The 22,319-nt window shown below is 55.5% G+C and overlaps 2 protein-coding genes across 4 annotated transcripts; one reads left to right on the plus strand and one right to left on the minus strand.

Annotated features, from left to right (window-relative positions):
* Positions 1 to 258: 258 nt before the first annotated feature.
* Positions 259 to 9,058, plus strand: PAM16 (presequence translocase associated motor 16). Its single transcript, XM_081089861.1, has 5 exons — positions 259 to 349; positions 6,947 to 7,031; positions 7,860 to 7,996; positions 8,411 to 8,476; positions 8,906 to 9,058. The coding sequence occupies exons 1-5, from the start codon at positions 347 to 349 to the stop codon at positions 8,990 to 8,992; spliced, it is 378 nt and encodes a 125-aa protein (XP_080945987.1). The 5' UTR covers positions 259 to 346; the 3' UTR covers positions 8,993 to 9,058.
* A 705-nt stretch (positions 9,059 to 9,763) lies between these two features.
* Positions 9,764 to 15,750, minus strand: GLIS2 (GLIS family zinc finger 2; the record flags this gene model as incomplete). 3 transcript variants are annotated; one of them, XM_081089864.1, is made up of 6 exons in its annotated part: positions 9,764 to 12,595; positions 13,578 to 13,696; positions 13,781 to 13,914; positions 13,996 to 14,172; positions 14,534 to 14,706; positions 15,579 to 15,750. In XM_081089864.1, 6 exons carry the CDS (start codon positions 15,748 to 15,750, stop codon positions 11,796 to 11,798), a joined length of 1,575 nt encoding a protein of 524 aa, XP_080945990.1. In that variant the 3' UTR covers positions 9,764 to 11,795. The 3 variants fall into 3 exon arrangements, with proteins under 3 accessions (XP_080945990.1, XP_080945989.1, XP_080945988.1); XM_081089863.1 differs by having other exon boundaries at positions 13,578 to 13,699; XM_081089862.1 differs by having other exon boundaries at positions 13,578 to 13,699; positions 13,781 to 14,172.
* Positions 15,751 to 22,319: the final 6,569 nt, after the last annotated feature.

Raw genomic sequence — 22,319 nt, forward strand, 5'->3', positions numbered from 1 at the left:
GCAAAATCAAGGGGAAAAACTGGCCCACTTCTGACCCATGTATTGGGTGACTCCTAGCGCACCGGGATAAGCGCGAGGTCGCAGAGGGTCCTGGGACCGCCCGTCACCCGCGCGGGATTAGCTCCGGAGCCCAGCGCGCGGCAGGACCCGCCCCCACCTTCGCCCAGGCCTCCTGCGTAACCACCGACACTCCGCCCCGCTGGGTCGAGGCTACGCGCATGCCCAGCGTGGCATCGCGCACGCGCTCTCCGTAGCTCTCTTCGACCTTTGACCTGCCGGCCGCCCTTGAGCCGGGGCCGCGAGGCGTGGAAGACGGAGCCCGCGCCCCCGAGGCAGAGCGGCTGCCATGGTGAGGCCTGAGTCGGGGGCTGCCCGGGGGTGGGACGGGGGAGGAGGCCGTTTCGGGGCGAGGGCGGCGAGTTCCCCTTACGTGCCCGGCGGGAAGCGGGGCCAAGGGCGTCGCACCTGGGGGTACCTAGGCGGGCGCTGGCGGCCTCGGAGCCGGGGAGAGCCGACTGGCTGGAAGGCAGGGCTCCAGCGGACGCGATGGCCGTGCACCATGGTGCCCATGTGCGAGCAGCCTGAGGCGGAGCTGAGCCCTGCACGCGAGCCTGCTCTGTCCTGGAGCTAGTTGTTGGTGCGGTCCTGTTAGTGTCCCCACTTGGAAGCTGGCGAAACGGCTCCGAGACTTTCACAATAAAGTGGTAGAACTGGCTGGGGCTTGAACCAGGCCCTGCGACCCTGAAAACGGTGTTTCTGCGGCACCATTGGCACCTAGAGCCAGTGCACACGCCTGGGCCACGCTGGCTGCGTCAGGGCACTTGGGACCCCCTTAAAAATGCAGGGTTCTGCTCAGTTGTTTACAGCGTCGCCCCCATACCAGTGAATGCACGAATGGGTGGAACAACAAATCTCTCCCTCTTCCTCTCTCTCTCTCTCTCTCTAAAATCAGTAAATTAAAAATGTATACTTTTAAAAAATACAGGGTCTTGAGCTCTGCCCCGTCTCAAAGTGATTGATGCAGGGGTTTGAGGAAACACTTCTTAACTGAAAGTGGTAAGAATAACAGAAGAGCTTACAAGTGCCAGCCCCTGCGCTGAGGCTTTAAGTAGATTTTCATGGAATTCTTTCTTTTTCTTTTTGATTTTTATGTAATTCTTAAAGAAGTCGGTGCTTCTCCCTGTCCCCATTTCACAAGAGAAGGAACCTGAAGCTCTGCATGTTTGACTCCTCCAGGGTCACTCATCCCACGTGTGCCTGGGATGGCACCACTCCTTCTGTGTCCCAAGACTTGACGTTTCCCATCACATGATTTCTGCCTTGTAATGGTCACTGCCATTTGTTGGGGCCCTATGATGAGCCCTCGCTCCCACATGTAACTCCGAGCCACCCTCAAGGGCTGAGTAAAATGTGGCTCTGGAGGAGTTTGTATCCTCTGGGAGAAGGTAGGCCAGTCTGTCAATTAAGACAACTTGATAAGATATTAATAGGACAAGAACAAGTGCTATGGGAAGGTAGAAATGGGAGGAGACTGGGAAGGTTTCACTTGGGTGGGGGTCACGTGACTAGGTCTTGAAGGATGTTGGATTTTGACAGTATTGGAGTGGAAGGGAGGATATTCAAGGTTATGGGTATGGAGTTTTTTTTTTTTGGGGGGGGGATGAAAATGTTTTGGAAGTAGTGATGATGGTCACACAACTCTAAATACACTAGAAAGCACTGAATTGCCCACTTTAGAAGAATGACGTATGCGGTGTGTGAATTCAGAGCGGCAGAGATTTCAGGTAAAGAAGTAGAGGGGCTGATGTAGGAGTGAATGGTGGAGAGAAGTGAGGGAAGAAGAAACCAGAGAAGTCATCTGTGCCTGGACCGAACTGGAGAGTGGACTGAATTTGCAGGCGGTGTTGGTGGAGAGTTGTGTGTGTTGTCAGGGGAGGCTAGAGCCCTCCTCAGCAGAGGGTGTGGGGGGCATTTGGAAATTCTGTCTGGGGACTTAGAGATTATGAGACTTCAGTTTGCCCAAAGCAGAGCCGACGGTGTCTTGGTTAAATGTCACATTCATTCAAATATGTATCAGGCACCTGCTGCGCCAGCCACATGCCAGGCCCACACATAACCATGGTAAATTGGACAGTTGTGGCCTTGACCTCCCTCCTGCTTAGTTGTGATACCAACAACTGTTTGCAGGGGCCCTGTATGAACAGAGCCCCATCCTATCTCAGTGCATCCTTGAAAGAAAGGGGTGAATCTCTGGCTGTCTCTGCCCACCAGCCTGAGGGCCTGGAACTGTTCCTCGAAGGAAACATTGCACATGGGTTTGTCTGAAAGCCAGGCTCCCTTGTTGATGCACTTGATTTGGGATAAACCACATTCCTGAGTGCTCTCCCACCCCCAGCTGCGGGCCTTTGGTCCTGCATTAGGCCAGGATGCTTCCCAGGTGAGAAAGCATGTGTGCTGTCCACAGTGAGTCCCAGGCTCGGAATCCTGGCTCTGACCTCTGCTCCTTAACTGTTAGCTTGGCCTGAAGTTGGATGCTGTGTCAGCCAATTGCTCTGGCCCAGGGTCTTCAGGCCCAAATGTCAGTCTGTGGACTATGGGCTTTCTGAGAGAGGCCTCAGCCAGTGGCTGTCTTCATCACCTGTGGTAGCTATAGTTTGCAGAACACTGCTCCCCCATCAATCTTCAGCTCTGAGCGTAGTTGACCCACAGTTGGTGCTTAGCAGGTGTCTGGGTCTTGAATAGATGAATGAGAGACTTGGCTATACCTCTCATCTCTAGATTATTCAACACCAAGTAGGACCTGGTCCAGAAGCAAAGGCAGCTGTTGAGTTGCTCTGGACCTGCCACTGTCTGTCTGTCCTCTTGGTCTTATGTGCATTGCCTCCTGAGGGTCTTACAGCTCTCCTGTGAGGAAGGTATTATTCTCCCCATTTTGCAGATAAGAAAACAAACTCAGCCCTGGTTGGATAGCTCCTTCGGTTAGAGCAGTGGTCGGCAAACTCATTAGTCAACAGAGCCAAATATCAACAGTACAACGATTGAAATTTCTTTTGAGAGCCACATTTTTTAAACTTAAACTATATAGGTAGGTACATTGTTATTAACTTAATTAGGGTACTCCTAAGCTGGCCTTTGCTAAAAACGTCCTCAATCTGATTGAGGTACGTTCGCTGAGGTAGACCCCTTCCAACTCTCCCATCCACACTCGTCTTGTATACTTGTTTCATCTATCTCCTTTCCGAAAACCGACTTCTGCGCATGGGCCACGAAGTTTCAATCGCACTGTACATGCGCGCCCACATGTGGTATTTTGTGGAAGAGCCACACTCAAGGGGCCAAAGAGCCGCATGTGGCTCGTGAGCTGCGGTTTGCCGACCACTGGGTTAGAGCATTGTTCTGATATGCCAAGGTTGTGGGTTCAAATCCCCTGTCAGGACACATACAAGAATCAACCAATGAATGTGTAAATAAGTGGAACAGCAAAGTGATGTTTATCTCTCTCCCTGACCCCTCCCTTCATCTCTCTCTAAAATCAATAAGTAAACAGAAAAAAAATTCAGAGAGGTTGAGTAATTTGCCTAGTGCCACACAACTAACAAGAAGTAAAGCTGGGGCCTGGCTGGCGTGGCTCAGTGGTTGGGTGTTGATCTATGAACCAGAAGATCAAGATTTGATTCCCAGTCAGGGCACATGCCTGGGTTGCAGGCTCAATCCTCAGTTGGGGATGTGCATGAGGCAGCTAGTCGATTATTCTCTTTCATCATTGATGTTTCTCTCTCTCTCTCCCTCTCCCTTCCTCTCTGAAATTGATACAAATATATTTTTTAAAAAAAGAAAAAGAAGAAGCGAAGCTGGGGATTCCAGGTTATGTCAGCCCAGCTCCAAAGCAGCATTCTCACTCTGCTTTCACATTGCTTCTGAGGTCCCTGGCTTTTTGCAGCCTTCTCCCCTGAGTAACTAGAGAATCTATTAAATGAACTGCTTTATTGGGAGAAGCTTTGTTACTCCATAGTGACTGGCCATTGTCAAGTTTTTTTAATAGTAATAAATGAAAACCAACATTTATTGATCACCTACTGTGTCATCAGGCTCTGTATCAGGCACTTTACACACATTACCTCATTTAATCCTTATGGCAGTCCCATTGTTGGTGAGGAATTGGAGGCTCAGGGAGGTTGAGAACTTGTCCAGGGCACACAGCTGGGATTTGCACACAGGTAATCCCAAAGCTTGCCTGTGTAACCACAAGACCACACGGCCTCCCCTGGGAGTTGGCTCTCCCGGGAACCTTGTAGTCTAATTCAGCTGACCGGGCAGCTCCCTTAGCTACTGGGAAACTGCAGAACAGCCCAGCCTTCCCTGCAGCCACAGAGCTCTGGCAGCTGGAACCATGGAGCCACCATGCCACTTTGGTTTGAAGCCTAGAGGGGATGGTAGGAGGAATTGCCCATGACAGCCTTGTTCTTAACATTCATTTTTTTTTTAGCAACAGTTACTACCCTGGGCAGAGTACAAGGTGGTACAGTGGTGGTGCACTCAGGCATGTGGCAGCAAAGGAGGGTATGTTCTGAAGGTTGAAGGTGCCAGGCCAAGGAAACCCTCTGGAGACACCTAGTGGCCTATCAGTCTCTCTCTGTCACTCAAACAGGACCAGCAATTCATCCCAGAGCCTCCTGTCCCACTTGAGAGCGGCTTTAGGTGGGGTTGGGGAGTCAGGTGAGGCTTCCCAGTCAATAGCATGTCCATTGTTTGTCTTCACACCTGCAAGGCAGCTGACTGGAGCCCTGACCACAGGAGTCTTCACTGAGCTTTGGTTTCTGGTGTGAAATACAGGACTTATGAAATTTCCACCCACTCGTGAAATCCAAACCCATTTCCATTTATTAGTTCCTGACAATGGCCCAGAATTACTAGGGAAGGGCAGGTTCAAGGGAGGCCAGTACTGGAGTCTGGATTGCACTGGAATCTGACAAGACCCTCTGGCCTCTGGGTTGGGTCCTTGCTCCTTGTCAGGTTGCTTTGTTGCCCTTCCTGCAGATCCCAGAACCCTGTGTGAGATGGGCAACCTAGGGATGCCATGGCTGATAGCACTGGCTTTGGGATCCTTGCCCACCTTGCCCTGAGTACTAGCTGTGTGTCTTTGGGCTGGTCTCTAAATACCTCTGTGCTTTAGTGTCTTTTTTTGTTTTGTTCTTTTTGTGTTGTTATTTTTTATGTCTCAGTGTCTTGAGTTGTTAGGGTTAATGACACAATAGCCCTAGCCGGTTTGGCCCAGTGGATAGAGCGGTGGCCTGCGGACTGAATGGTCCCAGGTTTGATTCCGGTCAAGGGCATGTTCCCGGGTTGCGGGCTCAATCCCCAGTAGGGGGCGTGCAGGAGGCAACTAATCAATGATTCTCATCATTGATGTTGCTGTCGTTCTCTCCCTCTCCCTTTGTCTCTTAAATCAATAAAAAATATTTGTTAAAAATAAAAAATAGCACAATAAACAGAATGTGTTTGGCGTGGTGCCTGTCACTCTTGCTTAGATACTTGTTGACTGATAGGAAATCTAAAGACAGAAAAGTACAGAGAACAAGGGAAACCACTTGGATGTGCCCCATGAACAGTGTTGACCTGCAGTGAGCATTCTCCCGGTGTCCTCTACCAAGTTTGTGCCATCTCTCACACACAGCCATTTTCTCATGGACAGGCTATATGTAATCTCTGTTCACTGTAAGAGCTGCACATTTGCCCATCTCAGCTGCCTTCCTGGTCCCCTAGGCTTTTGGCTGCTACCTGGACATTTCTTATGCTTTCTCCCAGTTTTGGCTCCCCTTGGTCCCTCGGCCTAGGAAGCCCCAGTATCCCCATCATAATTCTACCTGTCCTTCAAAACCCATCCCAGTAGACATACTGTTGTCTTCTAGTAGCTCCATCTCATTCCTGGTTTCCATCCATGCCTCTGGTCACATGCTTAATGAGACTCCCCACTTGCCTCTGGGGTGCATGGACCCCTGTGGCCTCAGGGTGGGACACTGCCATGTGGTGCCTTGGAGGATTTCCCTGCAAGGCCTGCAGGTGTGGGAGCTCCAAGGACAGGGGCCCCTGCATCTGATTTTATTTTATTGATTTTATTGATTGATTGAGTTTAGTAGAGGGAGAGGGGGGAGGTGGAGGTGAGAGAGAAATTGATTTGTTGTTCCATTTATTTATGTATTCATTGGTTGACCCCTGTCTGTGGCCTGACCAGGGATTGAACCCACAACCTTGGAGGAACAACACTCTAACCAACTGAGCAACTCGGCCAGGGTTGGGCCCGTGTATCTTTGTAGTCTAAATGTTGCCTCTCAGTGAGTGAGTGAATGAGTGAGCCGGTGGAGGAATGCGTAACAGCCCTGCGCTCCCTCATTACTTGGTCCTTGATGTGTTTGTATAAATGCCTGCCTCATGGCCTTTCCCTCCTGGAAGGTACAGAGTTTTTGCTGTGTTGTGTTGAATGAAGTACACTTGAATAGTGTTGGGAAAATTAGAATGTCACCAGTAGAATGAAGGTTGGACCAGCCGGTCCCAGAAACACAGAAAGTGCCCTCGTTGGCCTAGATGCCAAAGTGAGTGAGTGGGTGAGTCTGGGACTGGCCCTAGTTCTGGCGCCTGGCCACAGTGTTATTCCTGAAGCCAGTGGCTTCTGTGCCCTGCAGCCACTTTGCCTTGGCTCCTACCTGCTCTCCCAGAGGCCATGGAAAAGCCAAGTGGTGTGCCTCTGGGGACTTGGTCAGGTTTACCCCCTCACCTACTCTCTCATGAACGCCTGAAGCCACCCAAAGTAGCTTTTCTTTAGAAAAGGCCTGTGGCTGCCGTTTTGTGTTTTATTACCTCAACTTTCTGGGGGCCACCCCGCAGCCATTTCCAGGTTGCCACCTCTGGGGGCCGCAGCCTGCTAACCAAATGCCTGCTTTGCCAACAGGCCAAGTACCTGGCCCAGATCATTGTGATGGGGGCGCAGGTGGTGGGCAGAGCCTTTGCCCGGGCCCTGCGGCAGGAATTTGCAGGTAAGCTTGACCCGTGTCTCCCCCTGGGGTGGGAGCTCCTGCCCAGGTCAGATTTTCCCCATAGCAATGGGCCCCCGCATGCTGGGCCAGTTGTGAATGCAGGATTTCTGTGGGTTGGGGTTCTGACAGCTTGGGTAGCCTGGGGCACTTACCGTGGTTGGGGGCAATGATGGACTGTGAAGCATTCCCATAAGAGAGAGACCTGGTTGACAGGAGCATACAGGCAGGAGTTGGCAAACTGGCCTACCTAGCCATTTGCTTTTGTAGATAAAGTTTTATTGGAACACAGCTATACCCTCTGGCTGCTTTTAAGAGAGTCCAACACGGACTAATTGGCCTGCAAAGCCCTCTGATCCCTTAAGTAAAAGTGTACGGGCTTCTGTATCTAGGGTCAGTGAAAAGGAAGTGTCACCGGAGGCAGCCTGCTTTGGTGTCCTAGGTAACCAGTGGGCAGAGCTATTGCTGCCTCCCCTTGCCACAGCTTCGCTCTGCTCCCCTTAGCCTAAAGATCCCCAACTTTCTAAGTGCCCAGATGAGGGCGCAGTAGAGAGAAGAGGGGCAGGGTAATCTTTGTGGTCTAGGCTGGGGACTAGGCTCCAGGTTTGGTGACTAGACCCTGCCCCCTAGTGGAGCAAATCTGTCCTCACTTCAATACCCCTCCAACACTACCCCCCCCCCCCACTCCCCAAAAAAAGAAACCACTCCTGGAGAAATGCCCTCTGGCCACTTCTGCCTCCATGTGTCACTTGGCAGGGGTGAGCCACCTACATGGAGGCCAGGTAAGCTCTGGGCTGCTGAGGGTTGAGCACTAACCCCATGTTCACACAGCCAGCCGGGCAGCAGCTGATGCCCGGGGACGTGCCGGACACCAGTCTGCAGCCGCCTCTAACCTCTCCGGCCTCAGCCTCCAGGAGGCACAGCAGATTCTCAATGTCTCCAAACTGAACCCCGAGGAGATCCAGAAGGTGAGGCCACTGGGCTGGCTCTGAGACAAGCAGACCAGAAAGGGGGGTGGGGGGACAGGCCAGCAGCGTGGGTAAGAGTAAAGGAGGCCTGGCAGGAAGGGGTAGGGTAGACTTGGGGTACAGCCAGCTGGGACTCCGACTTGTGGGTGCCAATGTCCCTTGTTAGTTTTTAGGCCCAAGGGAGGCAGTAGCAGGGGCATTGAGCAGTTGGTGGTAGCAGCCAAACCCCTCCCTCCGTGGGTACCTGTTCACCTTTCTGCCCCTTAGTGGTTGTAGTGGCTTCCTGTGTGGCGTTTCAGGCATGCAGGGCGGAGGGATCGAGCCCTTTTGCTTTCCTTCTTTGTCATCTCCTAGCTTCCCCCGCCTCTGTAACCCAGAGACTGCACACCTCTCACCGTCTCCCCTCCTCTGCAGAAGTACGAACACCTATTCAAGGTGAATGATAAATCTGTGGGCGGCTCCTTCTACCTGCAGTCAAAGGTGAGTAGTGTTTGCTGCTGGGAGGAGGGCAAGCCATGTTCCAGGTAGTTCAGGGCTTGGCAGGCAGAAAGGTGTGTGGGCCTCTCCCTGGTGCCCCAACCTCAGGGAGACCCCCTAAACTGTCACTCCTTTTGGCTGCCTCGGCTGTTGGGTTCTGTCAGGCTGAGTCCTGCATCAGCCTGGACAGTGGCCCTCCCAACAGCCATGACTTTGAGGGAAGAGGACCATCAGCTGGTGGGTTGCTAGAAGCAGCTTCAGATCCCATATGACAGTCCACATGCCCTGGGTTGTCTCCTTATAGGGGGAAGTCCCCAGGCCACTTTTCCCACCCCAGGCACTAGACCTGCCTCATGCTGTCCGGACTCACAGCTGGAATTGGACCATCTTGTGCAGGCCACCCTACCTAGCTGTTTGCAACTCCTTCCCCAGGTTGTCCGAGCGAAGGAGCGCCTTGAGGAGGAGCTCCGAATCCAGGCTCAGGAGGACAGAGAGAAAGAGAAGAGGCCACAAACGTGACCACTGGCTCCCCCCCCCCCCCTTCCACCTCTAATTTATAGCTCGTTAATAAATGTCTTTTCCGCATTTCTCAATTGCATGTCTAGATTCCAGAAAACAGACTGCTCTTCCTGCCAGCCATGGGCTGGTGGGAGAAGGGCAAGGGGCTGGGTGGGTAAGTTTGGCAAGAAGCCAGGCAGCCTTCCCACCTGGCCTGGCCTGCCCGTGGAGAGCCAGCCGAGTTCTGTTATGTACTGGACACAGCCACTCCTGCTGTCAGTGCCAGCGCCAGGTCCCTCCTATAGTACGACCATCCTTGGATCTGCCGCTGCCCTTCTCACCTGGGGACAGAGCCCTGGGCACCCAAGCTCTGTCACAAAGCACCTCTCCACACTGAGTTTGACTCTAGCATCTCAGTGATTGGAGCAGAATGCTCCATGTACAGCTGGGGAAGAGAAGCCTCTCATTGCCCAGAGGCCCTGGAGCTGGGTCTTCCTAAGGGCTAAGCCACAGCAGGTACTGCAGGACAAGCAGCCAAGCCTGTGCGCTTTGTCTGGAATCTTGCTTTTCAGCTCCTAGCACTCCTGCTCCCTCAGCACCTGACCCCTCCTACCCTTCCAGCTCCCAGCAGAATGTTGAGGTGATGGCACCCACAGGGTTAGGAGGAAACCCCAGAACGGCCTCTGGGTGCCGCAGGCTGGAGTGGGTGACCTTAGAGCCAGACACAGGACAGTTGGAAGTGATCTCTTGTTGGGTGGCTCAGCCTCTGGCACATCCACAACAGAAACCATCTTTGCAACTCACTTTTATTGTTTCTTTATAAACTTCCTCTCACATGGAGGAATATATTGTTATAGTCATTAGCTTATCTTTTTTTTTTTTTCTTTTTACTCTATGCTAACAGCAGTGGAGCCAAGAGGAGGAAAAACATAAGCTACGATAGAAAGGCACTTAGAACCTGTTAAAATACTGATATCCTGGAATGTGCAACAACAAACCAACAACAACACATATACCAGCTCTTCTGAGCCTGGTCTATCACTGAGTCACATGCTGAGCTAATGTCATCTTCCAGTGCCCTGCTCCTCTGCTCCCTGGGCTTCCATTGCAAACCCAAACCCCTCATCCCCCAACTGGGGACTTAAAGGGCCTGGGGCCCTCCCTGGGGTGGGGATGCCTGGGTCCTGATGAAGCCTGAAGGAGGCCAGCTCCTTCCTGTTCTGCTCACAGCCCCTTCGAGAGGCAGAGCCAGCGCTGCCAGGCCCTGTTAGGGCGGGCTGGGTCAGGGTGACCCCTCTAGGACAGAAGGGCAGTCCAGAAAAGGGGAGGGGTCAGCAGAGCTGCTGAGGAACAGTAGGGGGACTCTGGAACTGCAGGGCTACTACGGACCCCACTGCTGTCCTGCAGCTCCCTTGTTCTGTCAGGGAAAGGGAAGGGTTGCTCACTGATGCCAAGGACTGGGCAGGCCTGGAGCCAAAGCTCCTGTGCCTAAACCAGTGCCTCGGCACAGTGCGGGTTCAGGGTGGGGAAAGCACTTGCTGCGTCCCCAGGGCCTGGTGGGAGAGCCCATTCCTAGGGTCAGGTAGTGGGCACCTGGAACACCAGCATCCTTGGCTTATTCTGGCCCCTGGGATTAAAAAAAAAATGTCTAGGACAGGGGCTCAGATGGAAGAAGCCAGAGGAAACAGCATGTCTTAAGTCCAGGCTTCCACCGACTTCCCCCTCCCAGGTGGAAGGGCTGGGCCTCCCATAGCCAGTCTTGACTGCTTCACCATCTCCCAAGCCCAAGGCCTCAGTCCATGGCCTCTGGGAAGCTCCTGTGCCCAGCACTGGCCTGTAGCCCTCCCTTACCTGTGTGCTGGCTGTGACTTGGCACCCCCAGCATGAGAACTGTCCCAACCTGGGGTCATCCCCAGCCAGCTTCCAGCCTCCTATCGGCCTGCAGGTGTCTGCAGCCCCAAGTGCAAGAGGGACACTGCCCCAGGCCAAGCCCACCCCACCTGTTCCCTGAGCCAGGCCTGCCCGAGGTCCTGGCACCTCCCTTCCCCACACTCCAAGGCTCCCTACAAGGTAGAGGGGAGAGGCCAGTGGTAAAGAGGCAGCTGAGTGGTCAGCTGTTCCCTCATTTTGGAGAGCACCGTCCAAACCAGAGAAGGGCTGCTTCGGATAGGTAGGTAGGTGATGAGGGGCAGTGGGCCGAGCAGGCCTCCCTCTCTGAGCAGGAGGCACCTTGTCATAAGGATAAGGTGGCTCTTCCTGTGGCTTTGCAGGGGCCTGCGTCTGTCTTGCTCTCCCTCTGGAGGGTGGGCCAGAGGGAAAGGGGTCCAAGGAGGCCCCGAGCGGGAGCCTGGTGAAACCGGGCAGGATGGGTAGGGGCCTCAATCCCAGGGCCCCTCGTCACAGCTTACCACATGAAGGGGTGCGGAAGCCCTGGGCCAGCAGAGGGGGCAGATGCCACCCCACCTGCCCCCACTGCTGGGATGTGGCTGGCAAGTGACAAGGTAGGGAGGGAGGGTGACCTGTCCAGATTGGCCACTGGGTGAGGGAGGCACCAGGGTGGAGGACAGGGCCAGAGGTGAGCAAGGCCTCAGCTCTCGGGCTCAGGTCTCTCTGGCGAGTAGGCAGTTCCTCCTTCGGGAGCCGGGGACACCAGCAATGGCCTAGCACCATCCTTGCCACCCAGCTTGTCTGGGGCTGGGGCTGGGGCTGCCAGGGGAACACAGCCAACCAGGCCCTGGGGGCAGGACATTATTGCTATTTCGCAGAAAAGTTTCCGTTCGTCGGGGCAGGGCTGGGAGCTTCAGGCCGTTGTCCCGGGATGAGTTCAGTTCACCACAGCTGGTTTGAGCAGCACTGAGCCCGGCGGAATGACCACCCAGCCAGGGGCCAGGGCCTCTGGGCTGCTGGCCGCCGAACTGACGCCTGTGGACAGGTCCAGCACGGTGCCTGGCAGCAGGGGGAGTCCTTCCGGGCTGGGCCGCGAGCGGCCACTCTCAGTCCTCTCCAGGGGGGTCTTGCGGCCCTCCAGGCCAAGGGCCCTGACTGGCACTGCCCCACGCCCCTTCTCCCCCTCTGCCTTGCCACCCGTGGAGCCAGCCAGGAGGGAGACCACAGGCAGGCCCAGTCCACCAACCCCAAAGGGTGAGGGCATCAGTGGGTTCTTGGCCAGATTGAGGGGCAGGACAGGGCCTGGCAGCTCATGGCCCATGCCCGCCCCACTCCCCCCACCCCCACCATTGCCACAGGCCAGGGCACTGAGGTCAAGGGGGCCGGGGGCCAGAGGCAGGGGCAGGCCGGGCAGGCCAGGGCCTCCGAAGAGGGCAGCCGGGTTGGGGATAATGATCTGGGCCCCACTGACATAGGGGCTGCCATCGGGGGCAGGCAGTGGTGGTTTGGGGGGTGGGCGCAGCTGTAGGAGCTCCTGCTGCTCATGGGACACGAAGTGGCCATGGGCCTTGATGTGCTTGCGCAGCGAGCTGGGGTCCGTGTAGCGCTTGTGGCAGCCAGGCATCTTGCAGTAGTAGGGCTTGTCCACGTAGTGGGTTCGAGTGTGCTTGAAGCGGTCACTGGAGTTGGAGTAGCGCTTGTTGCAGCCCTCATATGGGCAGACGTAGGGTTTCTCACCTGCGAGTGGGGCTGGTGTGAGAGGTCTCCCAGCCCAGTGTCCTGCCCGCACCTACTACCTATGTGGCAGACCCCAGACCAAGATGTCCTTGAAAGTACAGACTCCCATGTGAGGGGCAGTGTCCTCAGCACCTGGCATGAGATGTGACTCTAGGTAGAGGCAGCAAGGCACAGCCACTGAACAGCCAGCCTCAGAACCCCTGTGCACTGACTGTGTGCCCTTGGCGTTAGTGCTGTGCTTCACATTGCAGGTGACAACAGCCACGTCAATAAGAGAACTGATAAACCTGATTACAGACTTCCATAAAGCCCCTACTAGAGGCAAGCCCACAGTGAGCACTGCATGAATGCTGACTGCCCTGTATGCAGCCTTTACGCAGCAGAATGGCTCCAGATTTACTAAACGTCTGCTCCCTCACTGGCCAGGATGGAGCCACGTGAGGCTATGGGCCTTTGAAGTGTGGCCACTCCAAATTGAGATGTGCTGTGAGTGTAAAATACATACCAGATTCTGCAGACTTCAAATGAAATGAAGATTTTCAGTGTCTCATTGATATATTTTTAATTTTGAAATGATAATACTTTGGACATAATTGGGTTCCAGAAAATATATGATTACCGTTCATTTCACCTATTTCTCTGTACTTCAATGCAGCAATTAGGAATTTTAAAATCAGGTGTGTGGCTCTGTTGGCCAGTGCTGGCCCTACTGTGTGCTGACGTATGGTGAGGAGCAAAGCAGACATAGTGAGTGCAGTCGCAGGTGGCACGAGTCAGACAATCTTACAAACAACAATGCCGAGTGTGGCGGGAAGACCTGCCTGTGCTCCGGTTTATTGAGGGTCTCACCCACAGGGGAGGCTTCCCCCAGCAAGTGGAGCTCGAAAAGGGACCGTCAACAATGGGATGCACCCCTGTCTCTTGGGTGCCCGTGGATAGCCAGGCGCCTGCCCAGCTGCTACCCTCCAGCACCCCCTCTCACCTGTATGTGACCGGTTGTGGATTTTCAGGTTCTCCAGGCGGGAGAAGCTCTTGCTACAGGTGGGGCAGCGGTGCGGCTTCTCATTGGTGTGTGTGCGGATATGGATGAGCATCTTGTACCTGCTCCAGGGAGGGCATAGAGCACAGCTCAGCTCAGTGGACACCTGTGCCCCCTCCCTCCTGCCAGCTCTCGCCCTTCCTCACCTGGCATTGAAGCCTCGACCGTGACGGGCGCAGCCTTCCCAGTGGCAGCAGTACCCCGCATCCTTCTCTGGCTTGACATGGTAATCGTTAACATGATCCACCAAATCTTGCAGGAGCTCGAAGAGCTGGTTACACTGCGGGGCCAGGGAGGGTTCTGAGCTCATGTGAGGCCACCTGCCCCAGGCCCTGTCCCACTCTTCCTGGCCCACACTCACCTTGGCCCAACGACAAACGAGCTGCTTGGGCAGGGGTAGCTCCGGCGAGAGGCACTTGTCCTTCGGGGGGGTGAGGAAGGAGGAAGCAGGCAGATGCAGGGCTCCCCCCGAGCCCAGAGGCAGGAAGAACTGGAAGGAGCTGGGGACACTGTCCAGGTAGCGCAGAGGCTGGAAATCCTGGGAGGAGAGGGCGAGGGGCAGAGGCGGTCAGTGCCCCGTGGGGCCAGCAGGCCCAGACCCCTTCTGTCTCCTATAGCAAGTTGAGTTGTCCCCACAATATGTCCTAGTCCTAACCCCCACAATATGTCCTAGTCCTAACCCCCGGTACCTGTGTGACCTCATTTGAAATAAGATCTTTGTAGATGTGATCAAGTTAGAAGTGTGGTCTAGACAGGGTGGGAGGGGGGGCGGTCCTAATCCAGTGACCGGTCTTATAAGAGAAAGAAGGAGATTTGGATAGAGACACACGTAGAGGGAAAGAGGCGTGTGACAACAGACAGAGATTGGAGTGTAGTTCAAAACCCACCCCTCTCCTTACCGGGGCAGGAGGGACTGTGGGCAGGTCACCGTTGCCTTGGCGCTCGGGGGACAGCGAGCTGCTGCCATTGGGGGAGTCCAGTCCTGATGATGGTGACAAGCTGAGGTCTACCAGTGGGGCCGCTGAAAAGCGTCCCTCCACCTTTTCGGGGAACTTGGGGTTCAGTAGGAAGCCTAAAAGAGAAGCACAATTCAGGGGAGCTGGAGTCAGGAGTCCTGGTGGGCTAGGCCCTCCCACCTCTGAATCTGAAGCCACGACCCTGGAAGCAAACCCCAGGCACGCCACACCCCCTGGCCACCTGGGACCCCAGGTATCTGAGCAACAGCCTATATAACTGACAAATGTGATCGTGGCCATCATGAGAGCTCGGCCATCAGTTGCCATGAAAAGTGGGAAGTATCCATTTTACAGATAGAATGATCTGGTACACAGGGTGAGCAGCTGACCAGGAACGTGAAGCTAGGAGCTTCCCATCACATTGGCAGGTAGGGACCTTTTTAACTTGCCCCAGGCCCTGTCTGCCTCAGTGCTCCCCTCCAGAACGCGAGGTTTGGCTAGGTCACTTCTAGAGCCTTCAAGCTCAGAAGGGGTAGATGTGGTTCTCAGGAGCACCAGAGGCAGAGCAGGAGGCCTGGGCTCGAAGCAGCCTAAGAAACACTTGCTGGGCCAGGTCCCCAACTCTACTGACTGCTGGCCACCCACCCTGCCTCAAAGCCCAGGAGCTGGGTCTCAGGGCCTTTTGTTACCACACAGAACCTCTGCTTCCCCTTCTCAGCTCCTCCACCTCCTCCCAGAGACCTCAACTTGAATCCTGACTCTGCTGTCCCAGCTTTATAAACTGGGCAGGTAACGTCCTTCCTCCTGGGGACAATGTGACCTCCAAAGGTAAACTGCTGGGAGGATGAATGGCCAGAGTGTGGGGAGCACTCTAAGCCAGAAGCTGTGAGGGACGGCAGTTACGTCCTGGTGGGCACACCTTGGACATTCTTCCTATTGCCACAGCTCCATCAGGGCCCAGAGACCATGGCCTGACCCGGTGCAGTACCTGAGGGCGGGGAGCCCGGGGAGCATGGGGTGGGGCTGTCGTCCACCAGGCCAAGCTCCCTGTGCAGAGCTCGGTGCCGGACCACACTCAGCGTCCTCTCGCGCTTTTCTCTCGCCGCCCGGAGCTTGGTGATGCTCAGCTTCAGGTCAAGCGGCTCGTCCAAGGAGTGCATAGTGGTGGGGGCTGGGGTTGGAGGTGGCAAGCTGGTATTCAGGCAAGAACCTGGGGGAGGACAGGAGCTGTGCTGTGACACTGTGATCCCAAGTCCTCCTTGGGCTACATCCATTAAAGCCCACAGGAGAGGGAGGCAGTGTGTGTGCAGGTGTGTGAAGGCTGTCTCCCCAGGCAGGGAAACCTTCTGAGTGGCCTGGCCAGCAGGTATCATGAAGAGAGCCAACCATCTACTCAGCTCTTCCATGTCCACTTCCCACAAGTCTTCTCTGATAGGCAAAGCTCAAAGAGTCCATTTTGCCATAAAACCGAGTTTTAGAGACCCTGCCTCAGGTCACAGAGCTAGGAAGTGGTAGAGCTACCAGATTCAAGGTCAGATCTCCCAAGAAATAACCAGCCAAGTCCCAAAGGTCATTTCTGACTGAGTGGCAAGTCATACCTGGAGCACATGCCTGGTTTGAGCCGAAAGACCCAAAACCAGGCCTGAGGAGCAATAGGTGTTCTCCAAGGTGCCATGAGAGGTCCTCAGCTACTGACTGCTGAGGGATGACTGGGATCTGTGGTCACCTCTAAGGGAACAAAGCTGAGAGATGGCTGAAAAGCCTGGCCCCAAGGGACGGGGGTGCAGACAGGTGGCATTGCCTCACAGGTGAGATCAGAAGAGGTGTCCATAGGCACAGGGAGCCAGAGGGCTCTGGGCCGCCACTAGGGGGCAGCCGGGGGCTGTGGCCCAGCCAGGCCAGCCAGGGGCAGGGTTGGAAGGAAGTGGACCAGCTTTGTCTGGTGGTTACTAAAAGGTATGCATATATCTTTTTTTTTTTTTTTTTGTGATGACATTCTTTTATTATGAGTTCTCATGCTGGAGTTTTTACCATTTTCTTAGAATGTCTCAGTGATATAATTTTCTTCACATAAAAATGACCCAAAAGCAAGGTCAGCTCCTCATTCCAAATTAGAACTTCTTACAGAGGCAGTCTTTTCGCATGCGGGGAAGCAGCCACAGCGTTTCCTTGCGTTTGTTAACTGAGATGATTACTCCCTGAAAATCTATCTACTAAACAAGCCAACACTGAGATACTCCCTGCCATCCACTGAATCCAGGTTTTCACAATTTATATTTTTAATTTTTTTTAATACATTTTATTGATTTTTTACAGAGAGAAAGGGAGAGGGAGAGTTAGAAACACAGATGAGAGAGAAACATCGATCAGCTGCCTCCTGCACACCCCCCACTGGGGATGTGCCCACAACCAACATACATGCCCCTGACTGGAATCGAACCTGGGACCCTTGAGTCTGCAGGCCAACGCTCTATCCACTGAGCCACACCGGTCAGGGCAAGGCTTTCAAAATTTAAAACAGAATAATCCCATCAGCACCATGTGGTAAGAGACCGTGCATGTTTTGTTTGGTGTGTCTCCTGGGGGCCAGTGTTGCCTACAGAGCTGTGTGGTGCTCTCTCCACGGAGCAGGACGGGGAGGACAGCCCCCACATCCCCACTCGTTTTCTCCAGGTCAAGCCCCTCAGCTATTTAAACAGTCCTCACCTAGTCCCAAGCCCTGGCTCATCTGTTTCCTAGGACAAGCTCCACTTTTTTGTTGTTGTTAATCCTCACCCAAGGATATTTTTTCCCCATTGATTTTTAAAAATGTATATTTTTATTGATTTCGGAGAGAAAGGGACAGGGAAAGACAGAAACATCAATGATGAGAAAAAATCACCAATCGGCTGCCTTCTGCATGCCCCCCATTGGGGATCGAGCCCACAACCCCGGGCATGTGCCCTTGACCGGAATTGAACCCGAGACCCTTCAGTCCAATGGGCCGTCACTCTGTCCACTGAGCCAAACCAGCCAGGGGTTCCCTTTGATTTTTAGAGAGTGGAAGGAAGGGAGGGAAGTGGAAAGTGAGAGAAACATTAATGTGAGAGAGACACATCGATTGGTTGCCTCCCACACGCACCCATTCGGAATCGGACCTGCAACCCAGTTAGATGCCTTTGACTGGGAATCGAACCCAAGATCCTTCAGTGAGCGGGCTGACCCTCTAAGCATTTAGCAACGCCGGCCAGGGCTAGGCCAAGCTCCACTTTTGCTAAGACCCTCCAAGCACACAGAGAACTTAGGACCCTCAGCTACTGGGGACACATACAAAGGCCCACCAGCACATGCTAATATTAGTCTCTAAGCCTATTGTGTGTGTGTGTGTGTGGGGGGGGGTATTGCATTATCAGAGCACCGTTGGCTGCACTTGGCCATGGGACCCAGGTCTGTGATTTGACTTGTTCCTGTTAAACTCCATCAGGTAAGAGCCAGCAGATCCATTTGGATTTGCCCCCCAGGCCATGCATGGGCCAGGAGCTCCCGGCCATGCAAGGGGGGCTGGGACCAGACTGCCTCCCTGCCCTTCAGGAGCCCCAGATCCAGGCGGGCAGGTGAGTGAATGACAGTGACGGATAGCCATGGGCCCCCTCCACTCTTCTGGATGGGGGAGGAGCTGCCCTCTGCCTAACCCACCCCCTAGTCATGTCAGTTTGTCTGTGTGTCTGCCTGTCCCTCCACCTGTTTATTTTTAGACACAGGCCCCTTCCAACCTCCCTGAAGCTCCTCTGTGTTAGGAGCCTGGAAAGAGAGGAAGGAAGTAAATATTTATGCTGATTAAGAATTCAGGAGCCAGGAAGGGCTGGTGGCCTGGCCCTTGGCTGGCCTGGGGCCACAGGCCTCCCCAAAGCCTCCACTTCCCACCCCCAACCCCCAACCCCACCTTGCAGAAAAGGGGACCATGAAGGCAGAATCGTTTGGAGATGAGAATTCAAAGTGACACTGTCTCTCATTGGCGTCGTTGTCCAAGCAACATCCTTTGGCACTTGCCCCACTGCCCTCCTCCCAGACCAGAGGGGACCAGGGAGGAGCCCTGAGCCCTGGGTCACCTTGTTCTGAAGACCTGAAGGAGATACTGCCTCAATCCAGAACCAGGGAGGGCCCCAAAAGGAACCTGTCCCCCAGGGTGGGGCCCAAGGTGGGAGGGGGTACCCCTGCCCCCCACTATGGCCCTTGGGTTTTGCCCAGGGTTTCATTCTGATGGGAGCCAGAGCCCAGCCTCTCCACTCCTGGAAAAGGAGGAAGGAGCCGCCCCCAAAGCCCAGTCCCAGCAACCTCATCCCCAGGCTGGCCTCACCCCAATTTCCATCCCAATGGGGGCCCCACTCCAAGGGGAAGATGTTGGTGACCCCACTCCTTGGCCAACCTCAGTGTCCTCTTTCACCCCCATCCCCCACCCCCCAGCCAGCGGCCAGTGCTGGGCTCCAGCTCTGCTCTTTGTTCCTGGGCTGGGTGAAGGGGGCGGGTGAGAGCCAGCTTTGCCCGCCCGCCCGGAGGCTGAGGGGACAACCCGGCTGGAGACCCTGGGGCTGGCGCTGTGATAACCCGCAGAGGCCGGCCAGCCATCACCCGATTTAATGCCCGCAACCAGGGAGGTGGGGAGGATGGAGACGCTCAAAGGGGCAGCTGTCTTGTTCTGAGGGTGCAGACAAGTTTCTTAACCAGTGGTGGGGCCCGCAACAGGCGGGGGCCACGAGTCTCCACCCCGTGCGGGCACTCGGCAGGCACCCCGCGGGTGCAGCGCGGAGTCCCCTGGGAACCTGGCTTGATGATGTGACTCCGCTCTGCGGGTGCTGGTGCGGGGTTGTGGGGCTCTGTGTGGGCGGGGTGCTGGGTGGGGAGGCAACGCAGAGGTGGTCATGCTGCCTGCCGGGTGCTGCACAGCGACTCCAGCTGCGAAAGGAACTGATTAGAGCGAAGGGAGCTGAGGGAGCGCGGGGCGGTGGGGGACCACCGAAGTGGTGGGGGCGGGCAGGGGTCATCGGGGGTGGGCCACGCTGGCCCTCGGGCCGCCCCGCCCCTCCCCCTGCCCCACCGCACCCTCCCAGCGGCTGAGCCTAGACAATGGCTGCTATTGTGTGTTGCCTGTGGCCCAGCAACCGGCCTCAGCTGCTGGGCCCACCAAGACCCACCCCCCTGCCCCATATCCCTGGCCTACCTGGCAGGTCCCCCCAACACCCCTCCCCCCCACAGGCAGAGCACTACATGGGGAAACTGAGGCCCTGTGCCTAGGGTGGACGGCATGCAGGACGGGGGATCAACGTCCACTAAATACCTGCCCTTCATGCACGGTTAGTCCACGAATTCTCTGAGCCCTCGCAAACCCCTACTGTGAGTAGGTGTAGTCATTTCCCCTCATACAGATGGGGAAACTGAGGCTCAAGGTCACCAGGCTAATAGGCGCAGGTTGGAATCTGCTCTGGATGAAGCCCCTCCTTGCCTGCTCGGGGGAGGACGGTGGGCTGCCCTGAGCCGGGAGGAGTGCCTGTGTAGGTGGAGGGGGCTCTGCACAGCCACCTAGAAGCACTCAAGGTCTCCTTGGCAGAAGCAGAGAGAGGGTGGGGCCCTCGGTAAGTTGGGGGCTCTCCTCACAGCAGCGGAGAGCCAGGTCCCTGACCACCAGTGTTGTCAAGGGCGACATGAGGAACACCCCTTATTCTCAGAGCAGCCCTGAAACGACCCTTTGGTCAGCCACGGCTCATCCAGCTTAGGACTTACGGACAATTCCAAGATGCAACTCTCGGAAGCCCATGTGGCCTTCTTGATTTGGACTGGAGAGAGGAAGCAAGTCCCTGGCCTCCCTTGTGCCCCATGGGTGCCCTGTGTCTGGTGACCAGGACCATCACTGCCGACATGCTGGTCGTACAAATGGAGAAACTGAGGCCCAGAGAGAGCGAGCACTGCCCCAGGTCACACAGTGGGTGGCAAGCCCAGGACCGGAAGCCATGGGTGAATATTACAGGATAACAGTATCAACAGCCAGTTGTTGATAGTTGGGGAACGTGCTAGTATCTGTTCAGGCAGGTGCTCTTTCGTCCCCATTTTACAGATGCAAAAACAGAGGCTCAGGGAGACTAAATAATCTGTCCAGGGTCACACAGCTTGTCTGTGGCAGAGCTGGGTTTTAAGCCCAGGTGAGTCCAGAAACTGTTCCCCATTAGCCTCTCCCTCCTGTGCCAGTGGATGTGGGGAGAAGCAGGCAAAAAGGCTCCAGCTTGGCACCCTCTCCCTGCCCAGGGGTTTGCCTGAGTTAGGTGCAGAGCCTAGGAGGGGCAGAAGGCAGTGGGTGGGCGCTGGAGAGGCCGGCTGGGGGGTGGCCACAGGGAAGCTTGGAGAGCTGCAGGCAGATATGCTGCCAAAGCAAAGGGCCCACAACCCTGCATTCCTGAGAACCACAGCAGCTCCACCCTGCTCTGGCTAAGAGTTCCACCCTCCATGGCAGCCAAGCAGCAGGGGCTAGGGACAGGGGCAGGCCTCCTCCTCTCCTGGTCCCCTTTCCTGACTGGGCAGCAGAGCATACCTGGGCTCTAAGCATGGGGTAGACCACCTGGGTCTCCCACATGGTTCTGCCACTTCCTACTCACGTGACTTAGGGCAAGTGGGATGGTAATAATAGTAATAACCCACTCCCATTGGGTTTGGGGGAGAAACCAATGCAATGGTGCACAGTCAATGATTACTTAGTGTTTCCCATTGGTAAGCGACATTCAGCACCTCGAACAGTACTGGGTGCATAGTAGGTACTTAATCAGACTTATGGAATAAATTGTCACCATAGCTGCGTTCTCCAGCCTCTGGCCAGTCTAGAGTTGTGCGGGCAGCTGAGGAGAGGACTGTAGTCTCACACTCATCTGGGAGCATGTGGGCTTCGGTTTAGGGTGTAACTGATCAAGTGTGTGCCCCTCAGAGAGCCTCAGGCCTCTGCTGTCCTGCGGAAGGGCCACAGCAGACCGTGGTCACTTCCAGAGACTGACTGCTTCAAAGAAAGAACACTGGGAGGCCCTGGAGAGGTTCTGAGCGGCCCTGGAAGGAGCAGGCCTCCTCCCAGGATGAAGGGGAGGGGCTTATCCTGAGGCCTCTGCCCAGCAGGTCCCAGGAGAGGGGCCAGGGCAGGCAGCATTTCCTGGAAGAGCATGGGGTTTGACTTCCCTGGGAACCTCTTGCTCCCAAGACAGGCCCCTCCCCCATCACCACAGGGGTGCTCAGCCAGGACCCTGGGCGTTCCCCATCCTCTGCGAGCACCCCCAGGTGAACCAGCCAAGGCTAAGCGCTCTGCTCTGCGCTATGGGGGCCTCGGAAAAGGCCCAGCTGGGCAGCACCTGCGCAGGCATGTTCAGACAGTGCTACCCAGGGCCAGGCTACCGGTTCCAGTCCTCTATGCCTCCACCCCTGGCTGTGGGGCCTCAGATGGCTCCCTGTAGCCCCCTCCGAGCCTTGGTTCCCTCCACCGTCACAGGTACCACAATCACAGGCACAGTCGGGGCACCCTGCAGGACTTGCCTGGCTGGGTGCCTGGCACACAGGAGGTGCCAGCAACTGGTAGCCCTGAGGATTCTTGTTCCTGGCCCCAGGCTGGAGTGCCCCATGCAGTAACTTGGCCTGCCAAAGTCACCCAGATAGTTCAGGCAGCACTGGAGCTGGAAGGCATGCAGCTGGCGCCCCCAACACTTGTGCTCCCCAGATGTACTTC

Source organism: Myotis nattereri, assembly GCF_964212035.1.
Source record: "Myotis nattereri genome assembly, chromosome: 4".
Classification (NCBI taxonomy): Eukaryota; Metazoa; Chordata; class Mammalia; order Chiroptera; family Vespertilionidae; genus Myotis; species Myotis nattereri.

Coding starts and splice junctions, on each gene's coding strand:
- PAM16 (XM_081089861.1), top strand. Junction 7,032..7,859: donor CCTGCGGCAGGAATTTGCAG/GTAAGCTTGACC, acceptor ATGTTCACACAG/CCAGCCGGGCAGCAGCTGAT. Junction 8,477..8,905: donor CCTTCTACCTGCAGTCAAAG/GTGAGTAGTGTT, acceptor CTCCTTCCCCAG/GTTGTCCGAGCGAAGGAGCG.